The 18,752-nt window shown below is 56.5% G+C and overlaps 1 protein-coding gene and 1 non-coding gene across 2 annotated transcripts in view; both read right to left on the bottom strand.

The window, feature by feature from the left end:
- Positions 1 to 3,218: 3,218 nt before the first annotated feature.
- CACNG4 (calcium voltage-gated channel auxiliary subunit gamma 4) overlaps positions 3,219 to 18,752 on the bottom strand; it is a 51,485-nt gene continuing 35,951 nt past the window's right edge. The window contains exons 2-4 of the mRNA XM_037070159.1: positions 12,302 to 12,385; positions 6,916 to 7,056; positions 3,219 to 6,090 (exon numbers count right to left, since the gene is read on the bottom strand). Of these exons, the coding sequence (XP_036926054.1) occupies positions 5,552 to 6,090; positions 6,916 to 7,056; positions 12,302 to 12,385 (764 nt within the window). The 3' untranslated portion in view covers positions 3,219 to 5,551. The remainder of the gene's footprint in view (positions 6,091 to 6,915; positions 7,057 to 12,301; positions 12,386 to 18,752) is intronic.
- LOC119003813 (small Cajal body-specific RNA 11) lies at positions 14,819 to 14,957 on the bottom strand. Its single transcript, XR_005070029.1, has one exon.

The following is an 18,752-nucleotide window of genomic DNA, read 5'->3' on the forward strand; positions in this document are numbered from 1 at the left end:
GAGTTCCCAGGGGCGCAGTGGAGGTGGCAGGGGGAAGGAAGAAGCCTAGAACCAGGCGAGGGTCCTGGAGACACGACGGGGGCAGACAGACCGTATCTTCCAAAAACAGCCACAGCACTGTTTCTGCTCCCACGTGTTCTTCGAGAACCTTCTCGCTCCCCTTCAACAGGTGGTGCCTATTTCCTCTCTCCTTGAACTCAAGTAGGCTTTCAGAGTTCTAACCCTTGAAGCGCAGCGGAAGTGCCTCTGTGTGACTTCTGAGACTGCCACCTTTCTCTCTTGCTCTGGGACGCACCCTTGGTTGGACCAGCCACCGTGTCATGAGGAGCCTCAGGCCACACAGAGAAGCCACGTGTGGGCATTCAGGCCAAGAACTGAGGCCTTTGCTGAGAGGCGGTGTCAACTGCCAGATGCGTAAGCACGTGAGTGTCCAGGAGATTCCAGTCCCAGGCCACTGAGATTTCCAGCTGAGGCCCCAGACACTGTGGAGCAGAGATGGGCCTTCCTGACCCTGCCCAGTGGAGATAAGAACTGGTGACCATATATTTAATGACTGTTTACTGCTTCTAAGTTCTGGTGTATTTGTTACACAGCCCTACTAACGGCTACAGTCAGTGATGAAAAGGAGTTACATTTCGTGTGGCTGTGAATGGCTAAATGGAAGGCCTGGTGCAACGGCGTAGCCCCAGTCTTCCAGGAGGAACAGGGCAGGGAGTGGGGGAGGGGAGGCTGTTACCCCAGGGCCCAGGCACCCAGGTGTGTACGCAGACAAGATCCTGACTGCATGTGGAGGTGGACAAGGAGCCTGACCTCTGCGTCAGCCTCTGCGACAGAGCTGGCCAAAAGTTCACAGCGCAACAATGTTAGATCTTAACCAAATGCATCCTGAGTCTATTTGACGCCCAATTCAGGTACCATTTACCTTCTGGGGAGCGAGCAAGCCGCACCCACAACAGGGTACCGGTTGGGTAAGTGGTAATAGCTCTGCAGCCTTGAAAGATCATGGTTTTGAGGGACATGTGTAGATACGTAGGAAGATCCTCATGGTGCAAAGCTGAGTGAACGCAGGGCCCCACCCCGCATGCCCTGGGCGCGTGGAGATGTGAGCAGTGCCTACGTCTCGGGTCCTGGGAGTTTGGCTGTTACTGTTTTCTTGAACTTTTCTATATTTTCCAGGTAAAATGTAACATTTGTTAAGTATCATTTGTTTTAAAAAGGACCTGGCTATTTATAGTTTAACTTGTGGATCCTGGCGACCCCACAAGGGTTACTATATCTCCAAGAAAACTTGTCAGGGGACAAAGGTCGGGGCGTAGGTCTCTCCAAGCCCCTCTCCTGTGACTGAAGAACAGGAGGCAAATTCCTTGCCCTCTGTGATATTACAGAGACTTCTGAAACTGAGGTGGCTTGGCCAGTTTTGTTGGCAGATGCAAGTTTCCAAATATTTCTCTCAGGTGTATCTGCCCCATCTCCTGCTCTGGTTCTGCCCCTGTGCCCCTCTCCTGTCCCTCGTCTCCAGGGCTGAGCCGTTGGGGGTGCTATATTAGGAAGCAGTGCAGGAGCTGAAGTCAAGTGGCTGGTTCTGAGCTCTCTGCAGGGAGGCCTCCCCTCCCCGTCCCATCCTTATCTGCCCACACCCTTTGCCAGCCCCACCCCAGGGATGCAGAACAGGACCACCTGCCCTGCAGCCCTGCTCCCAGGGCACCTGAGAGGGGTCAGGACTGGACTGTTACAGCTGGCATCACTGGTGTGAAGCCAACAGGGCCCCAGTGGAGTTTGGGGGGTGCAGGACCTGCAAAGAAAGCTGCAGCCATGCAGCTGCCTGACCACTGAGGGCAGAAATGAATGGGCACCGGCCAGGGAAGCAGCTCGGGGAGGAGCCCTCTGCAGGGAAATGGGAGAACCGTGTACTCCCTGCGTCAGCTGGATGACAGGTTTCCACCAGACCAAGTGCTGTGGGCACAACACCCTAGGGGCCTGGCTCTCAGAGCACCCCTCCAGGGGCTGTTCTAGAACAATCCACTTTGGCAAACTCCTTGAGTTTGTTACAAACACTCCCGAAAGCTTACTTCAAAGCCAGTCTCCTGGCTGGGGCATTTCCGAGTGTTTCTGAGTGTTGAAGTTGAAGTTCAGTCCATCTCCCAACAGCCCTGGGAGGGGAGCGTTACCTTCCTCATTGGGCTGAGGGCTCTCAGAAAGGCCGAATGACTTGCCCAATGCCACCTGCAGGTGACTGGAGGGTGTGACCCCATCTTTCTGGCTCTCAGTAACGTTGCTTCCCACTCATGGCTGCCACCTGGGTGTGGGTAGGGTGGGGAGGGTGTGGGGAGGGGGGGGAGGGTGTGGGTAGGGTGGGGAGGGACTCACAGAGAGGCGAGTCCCTGTATTGGGTGGGGCTAGGTTTCTGGACTTGCTCTCCTGCCCTGGCCCCCAACCTGGGACGGGGGTGGGGTGGGGGCTGGCTTCCCATTTCCTCCTTCAACCCCCAGCGTCTGTTTCCAAAACTGTTGACTCCGAAGAGGCAGGAAATGAAACGTGCTGCAGAGAAAGGACATGCTGAAACGGAACCAGGCTTCTCAGTATGTCCACGGTCCAGAAGCAAATACCAAAATGCCTCTGGCAGGGGTGGGGGGTGCTGCACAAGGCACCTCACCCTTCCGTGCCTCAGCCAGTGCATGTTTTCCGGGCCTGACATTGCTGACCGGATCATCCCCGGTGGGTGGGGGTGGGGGCCCGTCTGTGTGCTGTGGGGTGTTTGGCAGCACCCTTGTCTCCTACTCACTAGGGGCCAGTAACACCCGCCTTCCAGGTTGTGACAGCCAAACAAGTCTCCAGACATTGGCAAATGTCTCCTGGGGGGGCAAAACTGCCCCCACTCGAGAACCACTGGGCCAGTGGTTCTGAGGCCTGGCTTGTTCAGCTGCCCAGACTTCACCTGTCCCTCCCCTGGCCCGTCAGTGAAAAGGCACCTTGATGGCACTGCCCAGAAGTCTGAACCCTGCGGTGCCGGGTGGGTGACACAGACAGAAGCCAGGGCAACTGGCCTTGACCAGCACAGAACCCACCCCTTCCCTCTTCTCCGGGGGGGTCCACAGCATCCCCCCGACTCAGGGACACTGTTGACCCTAAGTGCCCACAAAGCCTTGAGGGGACCTCTACCCCCTCCCTCCACATCAGGAAGAGAACATTTTAAAAATCTTTTTATTTAATTTAAAAAAAGACAGAACAACCCCAAACCAGTAGTAGGTACAGGATTCACAGGTGCTTAATCGGTGAAACACACAGGGGTGGTTGGAGAGGGTGGTCGGAGACGCACAGACCCCCACATCGGCCCTTGGGTGAGGTCTCAGCCTGCAGGGGCAGGGCCAGCCCCGGCTGAGACACTGTGAGAAGGAGAAAGGGAGCCAGAGCTGAGGGTCCCTCCAGGAGCTGGGGCAGGGTGTGTGGAGAAAGGCTGTGAAGGCCAGGGGTCCGAGGCTGCTCTGCTCCCTGCTCTCGGGTGCTTCTTTCTACTCTCTCGGTCCCTAGAGGGGGCTCCGTCTTCTCGCCTGGGACTGGGCAAGAGGTAGGATTCGTTGGAACACAGCTTTCTCCGTGAAGTGACAGCAACTCCTGGGGCAGTCGGGGAGGAGGGTGGGGTGGGGACTTACGTGGAAGAAACAGCAAAGCCGCCTTGCATTTGGAAGTGACAGAAGAATCTTGGAGTCTGGCTGGGCGAGGGGTCCCCAGATTTCACCCCCTTTCTTCTGGCTGGAATGACGGTGTTATGGTGTGGAGGGGTGAGGGCGACCAAGGGTGGGGGCAGGACAGCGGGGCCGGCCCACAGCTGGCTGGGCCACGTGCCCTGATGCCCCAGCGTCCACTGCTGCACTTGCTTGGACAAGCCTCCACCCAGAGCCCACCTCAGCGGGATGAGGGCTCTGAGCGAGCACGAAGCGGCCTGGCACATGGCGCCTCAGCTCACCAGCACGCAGGGCTGCCCACTGGAGGTGGGAGGTGGGAAGGGCTGCCCACTGGAGGTGGGACACGTAGAGATTTCCAATCTGGGGGGACCAAAGGAGGATGGCAATGACCTTGACCCAGATCTGAACTCCCAGGGGGTCCGTGAGCAAGTGGCTGAGGTAAGAATTTGCTTGTCACTTCGATGCACAACAGCTACCGGGGTCAGAGAGGACGGCTCCAGATCGGATGCCCAAGTCTCCAAAAGCAAGAATGGGTATGTTGGTAGAAAGCACGTGTTTTGTATAAAAGAAGGTCAGCTCCATGTTCCATAAAGTGTTTCTTCTGAATCCAGACAGCTTCCATGTTCTCCGCTGACTTTGGGGGAGGGGAGGGGAGACAGCTGGGAAAATCTTGCAGCAGGGAAGGTCCTCCTTGGTTCCAGGCACTGAGCCACCTGTCTGGTGTGGAGGGAGAGAGTCACGGCGTGGCCCTGCACCCGCTTCCTTGCTGAGCCCTTTCAGGGGTGGCAGAGTCAGTGACGACACGAGGAGCTGGGGGAGGTGTTCTGCTACTTTTCTAGGATGGGGAAACGAATGTAAATCACTCTTCTCGTGTTTCTTTGCAACAAATCACGATTAATAACCACCTAGGAAATGGACGTTTGTTCTCTGCATTTTTGGTCACAGTTCACCCTTGGGTCTGCCCAGAAGTTCAGGCTCCTGTTACCAAACATCAGTGTGTGTGTGACACATCTGTCCTGTCCTCTCCCCCACAAGCGCTCTCAGGCCAGTGGGACACAGCAAGAGGCCAGAGGGCCACCTTCCTCTGACCCGTGGAACCTTCAGACTCTCAAGTACAGTCAGTGTGTTCTGCCCTTTCTGTGTGAGGCAGAAACTTCCAGAAGCAGATGGAAAAGGCAGCAGCAGACTCCGGCTTTGACCTCGTGCCCATGCCAGCGAAAGCCTCCCGGTCCCCGTTGGAGGGGAGCCAGCCCCAGGACAGTGCAAAGCCCAAAGCACCAGCTGGCTTCAGAGCTTCCTACTCAGGATCACTTCAACAACAGACCATTGCCAGAGAGAGACAGACAGACAGAAAGACGGATAGACAGGAAGGAAGGGGCAAGCCTTAGCTTCCACATTTCTGGCTCCTAGGCCCAGAAACCTCAGGTTAGTAAGCAGCTGACCAGTGTCCCGAGGCCCCTGTGTGCCCAGCCAGTGGCCTCTCAGTGGCTCAGTGCCCAGGCAGGGAGGGAAGGCCCCGAAAGCCGGTTCTTCTGGAAATATTTGTTTCCAAGAGGAGAGAATGGCTCAATTTTGTTTTCTCGGGTTCATGAAGGCTGGGCAGCCTCAGGAGCACGCGTGGGCCCCCTGGGAGATTTCAGAACCCAGGGCATCGAAACACCCTATCTGCAACAGGGTGTAAAGTCAGCCTCCTGCTTCTGATTCCAGTCTCCTGGCGCTTTGCTTCAAGCCAGCCGGCGACACAGCTAGAGACCAGGGAGGGTTGGGTTTGGTTGCAGTCCATGGCTGGTCCCCCTGGAGGGTTTGGTGCCCTCGCGTGGGGTCCAAATAGCCATTCCGGGGAGAGGCTGGTGCTGAGAAAGGGGCGCTCACACGGGGGTCGTCCGCCGGTTCAGCATGCTGACGTGCAAGCCTTCCTTCAGGTCCTGCTGGAAGAAGTCATGCACCTGCAGGAAGCCGGCCTCCTGGCTGGGGCTGTAGCTGGCAGCAGTCGTCACCTTGAGGGGCTCCCGGGACAGCGTGTACATGGACAGCTCGCCCATGGGGATGGCCCCCGTGATCTTCAGGCCCACTGGCGACGCGTCCCTGGAGGGCGAGGCCTCGGTGGACCTGGAGCTGGACCTGGAGCGCCGTCGCCGGTACCTGTAGCTGGGCATCCTGGCGTAGGGGGACGAAGAGGGAGCCTTAAGGAACTCCCGTTTGGTCTTAAATCTCAGCTCTTTATTCTTCTCAATGTAAATGTTCACGGCCAGGACGCCCACGGTCTCGGCCACGATGAATGACAGGGCTCCAAAGTAAAAAGACCAGCCGTAGTTGTAATGGTTTTTTTTGTCTTCATCGCGCTTGTCACTTGGGTCACCTGTGTTGCTGGAGATGTAGACGATGATGCCTATGATGTTACTGAGGCCTGGAGGAGGAGCGGGGGAGGGGAGAGGCAGAGGTTAGACCCACAGGGCACAGGGGGCGGAGTAGGGACTGGTGACCGCTCCCTGCTCGGGCGGGTATGGCTTTATTCTGGTGGCCGACTTGTCTGTTAAGTACTTAATTTTGAATAGGGGACAAAGTACAAAGTTCCAATGAGATACATAATAAAACACAGGCTCTTAGCGACCCAGTTCTCCTCCTGAAGGTGGCTGCTGTTATTGCCTTTCTTTTATTTCTGTTTTCTATTTTTCTTTTAATCCTCTCTGAAGGATATGTTTATTGATTTTAGAGACAAAGAAAGGGAGAGAGAGAGGTGAGAGAGCAACATTGATTGGTTGCCTCCCATACGTGCCCTAACCTGGGATTGAACCCACAAGCTTTCGGTGTGCGGGACCTTGTTCCAGCAACTGAGCCACTTGTCCAGGGCTGTTCTTATCATATTGTTCTTATGTCTAGTCTCATTCTCTCTCTCTCTCTCACACACACACACACACACACACACACAGACGAACTCTTCGCCTGCACACACTCTTTGGCCCATGCCCTTCCACTTAGCCCGCCCAGACTTCATTATTTTTGATGGAGGTTAAGTTCACGTAGAATTAACCCTGTACAGTGTACACGTCAGTGGCATGGAGCACATTCACACTGTTGTGCAGCCACCACTCAGGTCTCATTCCAGAACATTTTGTCACCCCAAAGGTAGCCCCTTTGAGCAGTGTGCTCCCCACACCTGGCTCAGCCCCACACCTGGACTTTTGAAGTGAGTCACCCACAGAGACTGTGGCGACCAGAGGGGGCGGCTCACCTGCAGCCACAAAGAGGATGCCGGCACTGAGGACGATGTTGTTCTTGCGGCTGTAGAAGCGCCCGGCAGCGATGCAGAGCCCGCCGAGCAGGAGCAGGATGGTGCTGAGGATGGGGAAGACGCTGGAGGCGCGCACGATGCCTGAGCCAGGCGGGAGACAGAGCAGAGAGGGCGGTGAGACCGGCTGCCACCTCCTGGCCACAGCCACGGTGCCAGCCACTGCCATGGTGCCGGCCAGGGGCCCTGAAGACCAAGGCCCAGCCCCTGGACTGTAACTTTCCATCAGGCCCTAGAGACCGTGACGAGTTGGGACCTGGGCAGGATGGGGGCAGCCAGACTAGAGGTGAGTTGGCGGCCCTGCCTCGCTCGCTGGGTACGCCAAGTGGGCTGAGGTCACGCCCGCCCACGTGTGGCCTAGACTCTCCCTAGGTGTGAGTCACCCTTCTGCCAGCCAGCAGGGAGGACAGCCCCTCAGTGGCACCAGGAAGGCCACAATGACAGCTGTGAAAACTCTGGACCGCCTCCCCTTCAGACGGCACCTCCCAGCTGCTGAGCCCTCCCAGCTGCTGAGCCCTCCCAGCTGCTGAGCCCTCCTGGGGACTTGGTCTCTGAGAAGCCTCTGAAGGCTGGCGAGAGGCATGGCTCTCCGTGGGTCAGGAATCCCGAGGGGTGGCTGAGGACACAGGCCTGGCACTGCGTGGGTCGGGAAACAGGCTGTGCTCTGTGACACGCTGGCACTGGCTGTGTGACCTTGGACAAGTCACTTCGCCTCTTGAACACAGAGTTTCTCTGTTTGTGGAACTTGCTGCATAATAGTACCTGCAGCCTAAGGCTGGCTTTGTACAAATGAGGGACTTAGCACCGGGCCTGGCCATGGCATGGACTTCCGAAGTGACAGCCTTTATCTCTGTTGTCATTGTCATCATTGTCATCACCCCCACAGACAAGGACATGAAAGCTCAGGACCTCCTGGGGTCACAGAGGAGGAGGCAGCTGGACAGAGAGATACATGTGGACTGTGGTGTCTGGCAGAGAGAGATTTGCTCCCTTGCTCTGCCGGTGTTCCCCCTTTGATGCCTTGGGGAGAGTATTAATACCTACCTGTCAGGGGCTGAATTGTGGCCCCCAAAACATACGTCCAAGTCCTAGCCACAAGTGCCTACGAATGGGAGCTTATTCGGAAAGAAGGTCTTTGCTGATGTGATTAGATTCCGGATCTGGAGATGACACCATCCTAGACTTGGCATCCTGAATCCAATGTCAAGTGCTCTCATAGGAAGAGAAGATCCAGCAGAAGAGGATCTCCAACAGGAGAGAGGCCGTGGGAAGACGGAGGCCCAGAAAGGAGGGGTGCAGCCCCAGGTCAGGGAGGGCTGGGAGACCCCAGGAAGCAGGGAGAGCCTTGGAGGGAGCGTGTGCTGACTGGAGGCCCCTGGCCTTCCTTCCCACTGTGAGAGGGTGAGGTCCTGCTGTTTTGTGATTTATCACAGCAGCTCTAGAGAAAGGATACCTGCCCGTGAGGGTTTTTGTGAGACTCTGATGAAATGAAGTTCCTAAAGCACTTAGTAGGGGCTTGGGGATGTGGGTCCCTCTTGCTTAGCATCTGGTTGGAAGGGCAGGAGGAGGGGAGGGGGACGCAAAGAGGAGCCCCAAGCTCAGCCTCCCTGATGTGCCTGTATACCTCCCAGCCCAGTAGAAATCTCGCTCCGGGGACCCTTGGTGGCCCCAGCAGGGGACAGGGAGTTGGGAGGGCTGGCAGGCGCCCACCTCCTGAGCCAGCTGAGCCAGTGTGCAGCGTCTCAGCCTCTGAAGACAGCGTTTGTCTCCTCTCCTGTAAGCCCAGCAGTGTGTGCCCCTGCCTCACAGAGAGCAGTTTGTTTGGGGCGTTAAATGAAGCTCTTCTCCCGCCTCCACCTCTTCCTCCCTGTTTTTTCTCACAGCCGCAGGCGCTGGGAGGAGGTTTCCTGCGGGCTTCTGAAATGTGCCTCTGAGCTGAGCGGGCCAGAAAAGCCAGCGCCAGGGCTCCCTGGATGCCCGCATCCTGCCGAGGCCCAGAGGGGTGGAGAGAAGACAGCCTGGTGCCTCGGGTCGCTGAGGTCAGGCCAGGCTCAGAGCCTGTACTGCCCAGGTTCTCATGTGAGCACCTGTCCTTTGCCACATGGCCTCCCTCCGGAGCTCTGGATGTGCGGATGCCAGCCAGGGTTGCCATGCACAGTGGAGCAAGTTGGGATTGCACTGAACTGGGGGCCCACAGGCTGTGGCCACATCAAGCCCTGGTACACTTCTAATTCGCCCTCAGACACACCCAGCAGCCCTGATAGCAGCACTCTGAGGCTTAGCACTGACGTCATCCCCCTACCTGGAAATGTGGAACCGGAAAAGGGGCAACAGGCCCAGGGCAAGATGCTAGGGATTCCTGGGGCCAGTGGGGCAGGGAGAAACGTGATCCCCCCAGCCCCACAGCTGCCTATGGACCAAAAACCAGCAGAGGCACTGCCAGAGCCCAGCAGGGAGCCGGCAGGAAGCCCTGTGACAGCGACCTAAGTCAATGAAGCCCAGTTTCTCTGGAAGCCTTCAGAGTGCATGACTGGGGGCTGACTTAGTTCTTGAACTGGTGAAGGTGGGCTGTGAGGAGCACGGCCCTGGGCCTGCTGGGGCTGGTGCCCCATGCCCGGACGGCTGAGCTCCAATGGGCTCTCCCATAGGCAGCCACTGTGGAACCTCCTGCGACCTTCTCTGACGTCGGCTCTCCACTGGAATGTCGGCACCAGGAAGGCAGAGCCCTGCTTGCCGCCACATCCTGAGTGCCTACAGCAGTGCCTGGCGCAAGGCTGGCTCCCAAAGCTTGAAAAGGTGGAGACACGGATTCCCATGGACTTGTGTCTCCCACAGACGACACCAGTCTCCCAGCCCTCTCTCCTGTGCTTCTGCATACTTTTGGGATCAACAGTCTGGACAAAGGCCACAGGACTGAATGCTGGGGACCAGGGTGTCCTTGGAGACACAGGCTGGATGGCTGTGGCGACTGTGACCTTGGCCTGTTCTGCAACGCTGCCTACTCCCTCCAGCTCCAAGTTCACAGGGGCCTGCCCTCTGCAGCTCAGCATCAGGGCTGGTTCTCCCCGTTTCTGCAGCCGGAGTGGAAACGACTCCCTGTGTTGGAGAATCGACTTTGCCCTGCGCCCCAGTTCCTCCAGCAGCTGGAGATCACAGGCCCCAAACCAGTCACCCCTTCTCTTCCTGGGCAGCCTCCGGCCTTGCTACTGACCCTGGCCACTCTCCCCACAGCGCACACTGGAGAACAGTTCTGTCCCCAAAGAGCTTTAACTGCTGTCGTGCTGTCCCCTCCTTTTATTTGGGAAAGTCACTGCTGGGCCCTCTGGGCCCTGGTGCCCTCCTCGGAGCCACTGCTGGCAGGTGTGAGGAGCCAGGGCTGGATGGCGACTGCAGGGCACACTCTTGGCCTGCCCCTGGGGTCCCCCTGCCACCTCCCACCCACCCTGCTCTGGGCCCGGGAGGCCGAGCCACAGAGAGTTGTTGGGCGCCCTGGACTCTGGCTTCAGGAGCCCAAAGCAGGTGAGGGGGCCCTTCCCTGGCTTCCTCCTGCAGCTGTGCCTGAGGGGGTTGCAAGCCTTCCTAGAGGCCACAGCTCCTGCTCCGTACCTGTCCCCTCCCCTGCCCAGGAGTATACGGCCCAGGTACGCTCACCATCCCCTCCCAGTTTCCCAGGGCCTTGCCCACACCTGTCCGCAGTCCTGCACACACACTTCAGGAAGCCGCATGATCTGACCTCGGGGCTGACGAGTCATGAGGCCAATCCAGAAAGAGACCCTAGAACTTTGGGGACCACAGGGGTGGGGAGAGGGGACAGGCACGGGGGAGTGAAGAGGAAGAACCAGCGCCAATGCCTGTAACCTCAGGCAAGTTCAAGTGGGGAGTGGAGAGGGTGTGGTTTGTTTCTCCAGCGCCTCCTTCCTGCAGTCCCAGGGTGGGGCGGTGGGGCAGATCTGCACCCAGAGCCTTAGTACCCCCTGACTGCCCGGGGTGGGGCAGAGAAGGGCAGGTTCTGAGTGGGGGTGGAATTTTAGCTGGGCCATCCTCTCAGTGGGGCTAAGCACCAGGGGCCACCCTAGATGGTTGTGCAGGCCATGCCTTGTACACCTTGAAGGGTGTCACTTATGCCGCATGCTCAGCACATGTAGTGCGGTCGGCCACCTGCATGACCATCAGTGGTCACCCTGTGAAGTGTCATTGGCTTGGTTCAGGGTTGGCCCCTGGAAAGCAGAGAGGATGGGCGGGAGGAAGAGGAGACGGTGAGGGAGGGAGGGAGGATGGGAGGGAGGTCTGGCCAAATTATTTCAGGTTCTGGGCCTGGCCGGAGAAGCCTGATACCGCCCGAGGCTCCACTGGGACCACACACTGTCCTCTTTCACCAGATGACTCAGAACCCAAACCTTCGCTTAGACAAAAAATAACACTAAACTAAACTGATCCACAAGCAGGTGTGGAGTGAGCTGTGCTCCCTCTGAGGACACTGGTATTGATTCTCCATAAAGGAGGCCAGGCCCACCCCCCACGGGATGAAAAGGGGAAAATGACTTCAACACGGTGCTGCTTTGTCCGTTCCGGGCTCCTTCCCTCCTTCCTTCTAGGGAGGCCCAGGGATGATGAGGTCTGGCTGGATGCAGGGCATGGAGCAGGGTTAGTCCTTTGGGCTCCGTACGCGCTGTGACTTGCTCCATTCTGGGGCCAGCCCAGCCACAGGACATGGGCAGGGCGGGGACAGATGGGGGCGGCCCTACCTGTCAGTGCTGAAAATGCTTAAGGCCCATGTGTCAGAGGCTGCTCTAGCCACCTCCCTCGCCTCCTCCCACGGGCTGCCTGGCACCCCAACAGGCTTCCTGGGAGACTCAATCTGCTTTTTTGAGAGGCGAGTGCTGGTGTGTATTGGTGGGGGGGGGGCAGGTGCAGCGCTGACAGGGGAATGTGTTCGAGGGTGGGGTCATAGCCCCCCAGGGATGCCGGGCCTGGGCCAGCCTCTGTCTTTAACCTCCCGAACCCGGGCTCAGCTGCAGCGCCTGCTCCCCTGAAGCCAGCCACACCCAGCAGCTCTGGGCAGTGGGGACACCCATGCCTGTACCTACTCTCCCCAGGCCTCAGTCTCCCTGGGGAGGGGGCCTCTCAGCCAAGTAACTGCACTGGGACACCCAGAATGTCATGGCAACGTTGAACACAGCTCCATCCTCTGAGCCAGAAAGGGAGAGACGAGAGCATCTGGAGAAAGGCACCCCCTCCACCCCCGCGGAGCCCGTTTTCCCTCCAGCGCCCACCTGCCACCCGGCTTCCCCTCCGCACGCAAAGGAAGCAAGGGAGCCTGGACACTCACGAAGGAGGTACTCTGAGCTGTCGTGGTCGTAGTCGTTGTCCTCGGGGAAGTGGTTGATCCGGAAGCAGTGCCCTTTATAGATCCCTGCGGGGGACAAGAGGAAGGGGCTGCTGGGAGAGCTGCGTAGGCTGGCTCGCCCGTTCATTCTGGGCTTGGTTGCTGCGTGTGAAGCGTGTGAGCCAGGCTCTGCGCAGGCCCTGGACATGGCGTCCCCAGTCTCGAGGGGGACAGGCACGTACACAGGCAATGACCCCATGGTGGGAAAGTGCCCCAAAGGAGACCATGTCACTCGTGGTCCCACTCTGGCTTTTCACCCATGACAGTAGAAGGGAGCACCGCCTGTAACTATTTGGGGACAGAGAGAGACCTCAAGCAGGGCTGTCCTGGGCAAGCAGGGCGTGCTCTCCCTTACCCAAGGGGACTGCGGAGCCACACCTAAACAATGACAGAGAATTTGCCACTGAGAACTGGAAGGAGGGAGCCTTCCAGGCAGAGAAAAAAGCCATGAAAAATCAGGGTGAGGGCCAGAGCTTGGCGAATTTGGGGGGAGGAGAGAAGTTCAGTGAGCCTTGAGCTTCAAAGGACATGTGTGGGGGGGGGCCTAAGAGGGGGCCCTATGGGGACGGAGGGCTATGAGTCAAGTAAGTTAGGATGAACTCTGCCCCATGTGCCCGTATCTTTCCCTCTCTCTCAAGCAGTTACGGTGAGTCCCTCCCCGGGGTGCACGCTGAAACTGCACACAGTTGGACATGTGATTCCAATCCTCTCATCTGGTGTGAAGAAAGAGAACATGGAGCGAGAGAAACTTCCAGAAAGATGGAGGCACCTCCTGCCTGGTTTCCCCTCCCCACTGTGAGGAGCACCTTCACAGGGCGGGAGGTGGGACACCCTGGATAGTTTAGTCGCTGCAGGAGGACTGACCAGTCTCCCTTCTTGAACCTTCCATCCTGCTCTCCCAGGCCCTGGGCCTCTGCAGTCTGGGAGTGCCCGGGACAGAAGTGGGCACCGGTGGAGAAGGGGGCACATGGGGTGTCAGGCCCTGCCCAGCCTTCCAAGCCCTCCCCCCTGGGGTCGGCCTCCTTGCTCCTCCAAGGAGCTCATCTTGACAGCCCACACAGCCAGGCTGGGACGGTTTCCAGCTGGGCCCAATTCTTGTTCTGCAGCTGCTGCCAAGCGTCCTGCTGGCCCCCGGCAGCCCGGCCTGACCTCACACAGTGTGGGAGCAGGGCCTGTGTCAGCCCAGCATCCACTGGGGAGCTCGAGCATACTCCACTGTTTACCAATTAGCCGGCTTCCCGCTGCTTCCTGGAGCTTTCCCGCTGTCTGCTGCCTCCAGAGAGCTAGGGTGCTGGCCCCCTGCTTCCTGAAGGCCCACAGGGGCCACTGGTGGGTAGGCTGGGCTTGGTTAGGGATGGTGAGGAGCAGAGGAGGGTCTCAGAGATGACACCTTGAGGGCCTCACGCTTCAACTGTGTCAAGCACGAACAACTTAGTTAGCCAGTTGGTCTCCTCATCTGTGGGACAGACACCACCACAGGCCTTACTCCTCGGGATTTCGCATGAGTATGCAGAAGGCACCTAGACGATTCTCGGCCCACGGTGATGGCTCCGGGCCGGTTCGCTGCCACTGGACCCAGAAATCACCTGCCCTCTGCTCTGCAGGTCCTTACTCTTTCGTGAGTGGCTGAGTTGGTGAAGAACCACGAGTGTTTGTGATCGAGAGGCGAGAGCACCAAGAGAGGCTGGGGTCAGGATGGCAGGGAGGTGGGGGCACACGGAGGCCAGAGCGGGCCAGCCACACCCTCCCCTCCCTCCTGGCTCCCATACCTCAGATTCAGAACAAGCATTTTCCAGGCATGGTGGGCTTGGCGAAGCATTCTGCTCTTTGTCACCCACCCCCAAATTTTGGGTCTACTCTATGAGTCTAAATACAGTCACCAAGTCACACATGCTTGTTGGAAGCAGCCAGTGAGAGGTTGAAAAAGAAAAAAATTATCTCTCTCTGCAGACTTGTGTCCAGAGGTCAAAGGTCGGCCGTGCACTTCCTGGGAGCGCAGCTTACACATGTACATGTACGTGAGGTCAACCCCTATGCTTCTAAAAAATCAAACCTTGTGCATGGAGATAATTGTAGATTTACCCATGGTTGTAAGAAACCATACGGAGGGACCCCATGTACCGCCCCCCCCCATGGTAACATCTTGCAAAACTACAGTATCGCAAGCAGACACCGACATGGCTGCAGTGAAGATACAGAACGTCCCACCCCCACCAGGACCCTTCACGTTGCCCCTCTTTTGTACGCACGCAGCTCCTCCTGCCCCCAGCCCCTGTCCTCACCCATGACAACCACTAAGGTAGTCTCCATTTGCGAGTTCTGTCCTTTCCAGAATGTTCTCAAAGGGACTCACGCAGCATGTAGCCCGTGGGGGTCGGCTCTTTTCCCTCAGCAAGCATCCTTGGATACTCATCCAAGTCGTTTATATAGCAAGAGTGTGTTTCTTTTTCTTTTCTTTTTCTTGTCCTCTTGTGCCTTTAAGAGCCAGTCCTATAGTCAGGACACCCCCGCCAAACTAAGAGGGAGATTGCTGTGTGTCCTGCTGGACTCCCCTGTTACAGCTGAGCACAGGGGGCAGAGAAAACATGGACCAGGACGAGAGCGTGTTCCTTTTAACCGCAGCGCACTATTGCGCAGCATGGGTGCGCCACGGTGTGGCATCTGCGTTGTTTCCAGTGATCGCACCTGTGGTCCCCAGCTGTTCCTAATGATGCTGCTGTAAACGTTCGTGGACAAGTTTTGGGAGGGGCCTGTTTTCTTTCTCTGGCATAAATGCCCAGGACAGCAAATGCAGGCTCACACGAGAGCTTCGTGTTTGGTTTTATGAGGGACTGACAGACTGGTCTTGAGATTGGCTATACGCTTATTTTAAAGTGGAATTACACTCTGTAACTGGAGTTTTTCATTTAACAATATGTACACACATCTCTCCAGGTCAATATCTATAGATCTTACTTCTAAGAAAACCTGTTTATTTTAAATAAAAACCAATATGTCGATCCTAATCCGAACATTACTGAAAATCCTAGAAGGAAATGAAGGGTGTAGGGACCAGGGGAACGGATCTTGCTTCATCACTGATAATGCTAAAAGAAAAACATGCTTTGGCAGAAATGTGGAGCCCTTATATTGATACTTTCAATCTGGAAATAAAACTCAGGTTTTGAAACGTTAGCTTGTGTATAAATGCATTTGTTCTAAATGTTCCTCCAACCGATTTGGCTGACCTCCCCCCGGCACTGAGAATGCTATTTTATATCTGACCGAAATCGTGAGTAGAAATCACTGTCTAACACTAACTCATTCTTAGCATTCTTTTTAGGGGCTCATAACCATCCATCTTTACGGTTTATCAGTTCAACTATACCAGAGCAATAGACATTCCCCTCTCTTGGGGCTGTGTGAGCACACTGTAGATTCCTCTGTGTGGAATTACGCTCCAAGATACACGAATGCATGCCCTTTCTCCTTTCCCTCCTCTCGCGCGCCACACTCTTCTGCACAGACGAAAGGAATGGGCGCTGTGGTGGGTTGAACGGTGCTCCCCCGACAAGATACATTGAAGTCCTTAACCCCTGGTATCTGTGAATGTGACCTTATTTAGAAACAGAATCTTGAAGATGGAATCCAGTTAAGATGAAGTCACACTGGGGTGGGCTCCAAATCCAATGCCTGGTGCCCTGACTGGTGTGGCTCCGTGAGCTGGGCATCACCCCAAAGATCTATGGGTCTCGGGTTCGATTCCCTGTCAGGGCACATGCCTGGGTTGCAGGCCAGGTCCCTGGTTGGGGAGACGCAGTCAACAGATGTGTCTCCCGCCGCATATCATGTTTCTCTCTCAACCTTTTTTTCCTCCTGTCCCCTCTCTCTAGAAATAAATATAATCTTAAAAAAATAAATCCAATGATTGGTGTCCTCATAAGAAGGAAATGTGGACTCTGACACACACAGGGGAGAAGGCAGGTGAAGACAGAGACAGAGGTTGTATTGATGTGTCTACAGGCCACAGGGCGCCCAGGCATGCCTGCAAGCACCAGGAGCTGGGGAGAGGCAAGGAAGGCTTCTGCCCAGAGACTCAGAGAGGGCGTGGCCCTGCTGACACCTTGGTTTTGGACGTCTGGCCTCCAGCACTGGGAGACAATTTCTGTTGCTCTAGACCACCTGTTTTTGTTTTTTTTTTGAGTAAAATCTGTAAATATATCATCATTCCAGTTACATTACAGACTTCCTAAGTAATTCTTTGAAGATGTTAGTTTTTTTAAAGATTTTATTTATTTATCTTTAGATGGGAAGGAAAGGATAGAGGGAGAGAAACATCAATGTATGGTTGCCTCTCATGCGTCCCCTGCTGGGAACTGGCCTGTAACCCAGGCATGTGCCCCGACTGGGAATCCAACCGTGATCACCTGGTTCACAGGCCTGCGCTCAATCCACTGAACTATGCCAGTCAGGGCTGGACCACCTGGTTTGTAATCATTTGCTACGGCTGCTCTAGGAAGCTAATACAGGCATGTTGCTGTGTGACAGGAAGTGCAGTCTCCTGGTTCACTCATCGTTGGAGCCCAGCCTTGCAGGAAGGTGGAGGTGCCCCACTTCCAGATGGGATAGGCTTTCCTGCCCCTCTGTCTGCTATAGGAACCCACAGCTGATGCCTAGGCAGCCGTGTTTACTGGGTATCTGCAAATACATCTTCTCACTGGGTGTGCTGTAAGGAAACACCTCAACCCCTCAGGGCTAGGTTTCCAAAGCACCTTCCCCAGTCCTCTGGTGTAGGTCCCCCCGGGGTCCTGAATCCTCTCCCCAGGGCTCTCCTATTTGGGGACTGCCAGCGATGGGGACCTCATCACCCCCGAAGCATCCCATTTTCAAACAGCTTTAAGTTCCCGAAAGGTCCCCTGCCTCCACAAAATTTCACCCACAGCTGCTATTTATAATCCATGGCAATAGAGGTTCCCCCCCGATCACGTGTCACCCCTTCAAATCATGGAAGAGGGGAACTGTGTCTGATGGCACTGAAGCACAGCGGCTCTTTCAGCTGTCCAGGGTTTGCAGGGAGCCTCAAAGCTGAGGACACCAGGCGGCCTGCAAGCTGCCTCCCCCGGCCAGACCTTGCTAACAACAGTCTAGAGCACAGGTGGCAAACACCAGGCCGGTGGGCCGAATCTGGCCCTTCGCCTTGTTTTATCCGGCAGCAGCGCCGAGCTCCTCGCCCCTAGTTAAGGAGTAGTTACATTTACACAGTCCTAAAGTCACATTCGGCCCTTTGAAGGCAACTGCAAGGTTGATGTGATCCCTGGTGGAAATGAGTTTGACACCTAGAAGCCTGCTTTCAACCCCACGCACAGTCTAAAGAGCCGGGGGCAGTGGAGGAGGGGCAGGAAGTGAGAGAAGGAGATGCCCCACCCCGTAGTCAAGAATTTGGGTATTTCTTCTAAATGAGTGTCAAACATCTTCAGTTCTTCCAGCCATTTCTTTACTGGTTGGTTCGAAGATTTCTTTCTCCAGCCTTGCTCCCTCCTCTGAGTCAGCTCCCAACTCTTGGTGCCCAGAAGAACAAGCCCCCCGAACCCCACCCGGCCAGCAAACCCACCGTCCCTGGCTGGATCTGACCCACCCAGAGCACGGCGGCCCCGCCCCCGCCCCTTCTCAGGACCCGGTGTTCCTGTGGACTTGGCCTCCCAGGGCTTCTTCACAAGGGCCGTCACATCTCCCACAACCTGTTTTTGTTGAGTGCAGTGTTTAGTCCTAAGGACCTCACACTTATGACTGTCAAATTGAATTTGGTTAGTGGTGGCCTAAGGCTCCGACTCGGGAGAAAATGAAGGCTGATGCAAGCAGTAAGAGAGAAAGCCATTTCCGATTCACTTCACACGTGACCTCTGTCTCCGTGAACGGCCATGGGTGCTGTTGCGGAGTGAGTGCAGTTTAGAGGGGTTAATTCTGAGACCCAGCACTGGCCCCACTGCGGGAACTCTGAGGCGCTCCTGGGGGTCGCTGGCCAGTGTTCCCAGAGACAGGTGGCCCTCTCCCTCCCGAGGGTCGGGCCACGGTGTGAGGATACTTCATTAGTCACCAGGAGTTACTTCTCTAACCCATCCTTCCCAGACTCCTGGTTAACACCAGGAGCGGTGGAGGCAGGAGTGGCCCAGCTGCTGGCGCAGGCCGCCCACACCGGAGGAGGGCACGAGGGTGAGAAGCACAGCGGGGCCACACAGTCCACCGGCGTCACTGGGGTCATCCTCCGTGTTGGAAAATGATCAAACAACATTTATTCTTCTAAGTGGCTACCAGTTTGAACTTCCTAGTAATTTGAAGTGGTTGTCTCCTGCTGCGAATCAGGTCCTTGTCTCCCGGTCACAGCCCGGGTGCAAGGGCCAAACGGATCAAACCCTCG

The sequence above is a fragment of the Sturnira hondurensis genome, unplaced genomic scaffold (assembly GCF_014824575.4).
Source record: "Sturnira hondurensis isolate 20B ecotype Veracruz unplaced genomic scaffold, ASM1482457v3 Scaffold0018728, whole genome shotgun sequence".
Lineage (NCBI taxonomy): Eukaryota > Metazoa > Chordata > Mammalia > Chiroptera > Phyllostomidae > Sturnira > Sturnira hondurensis.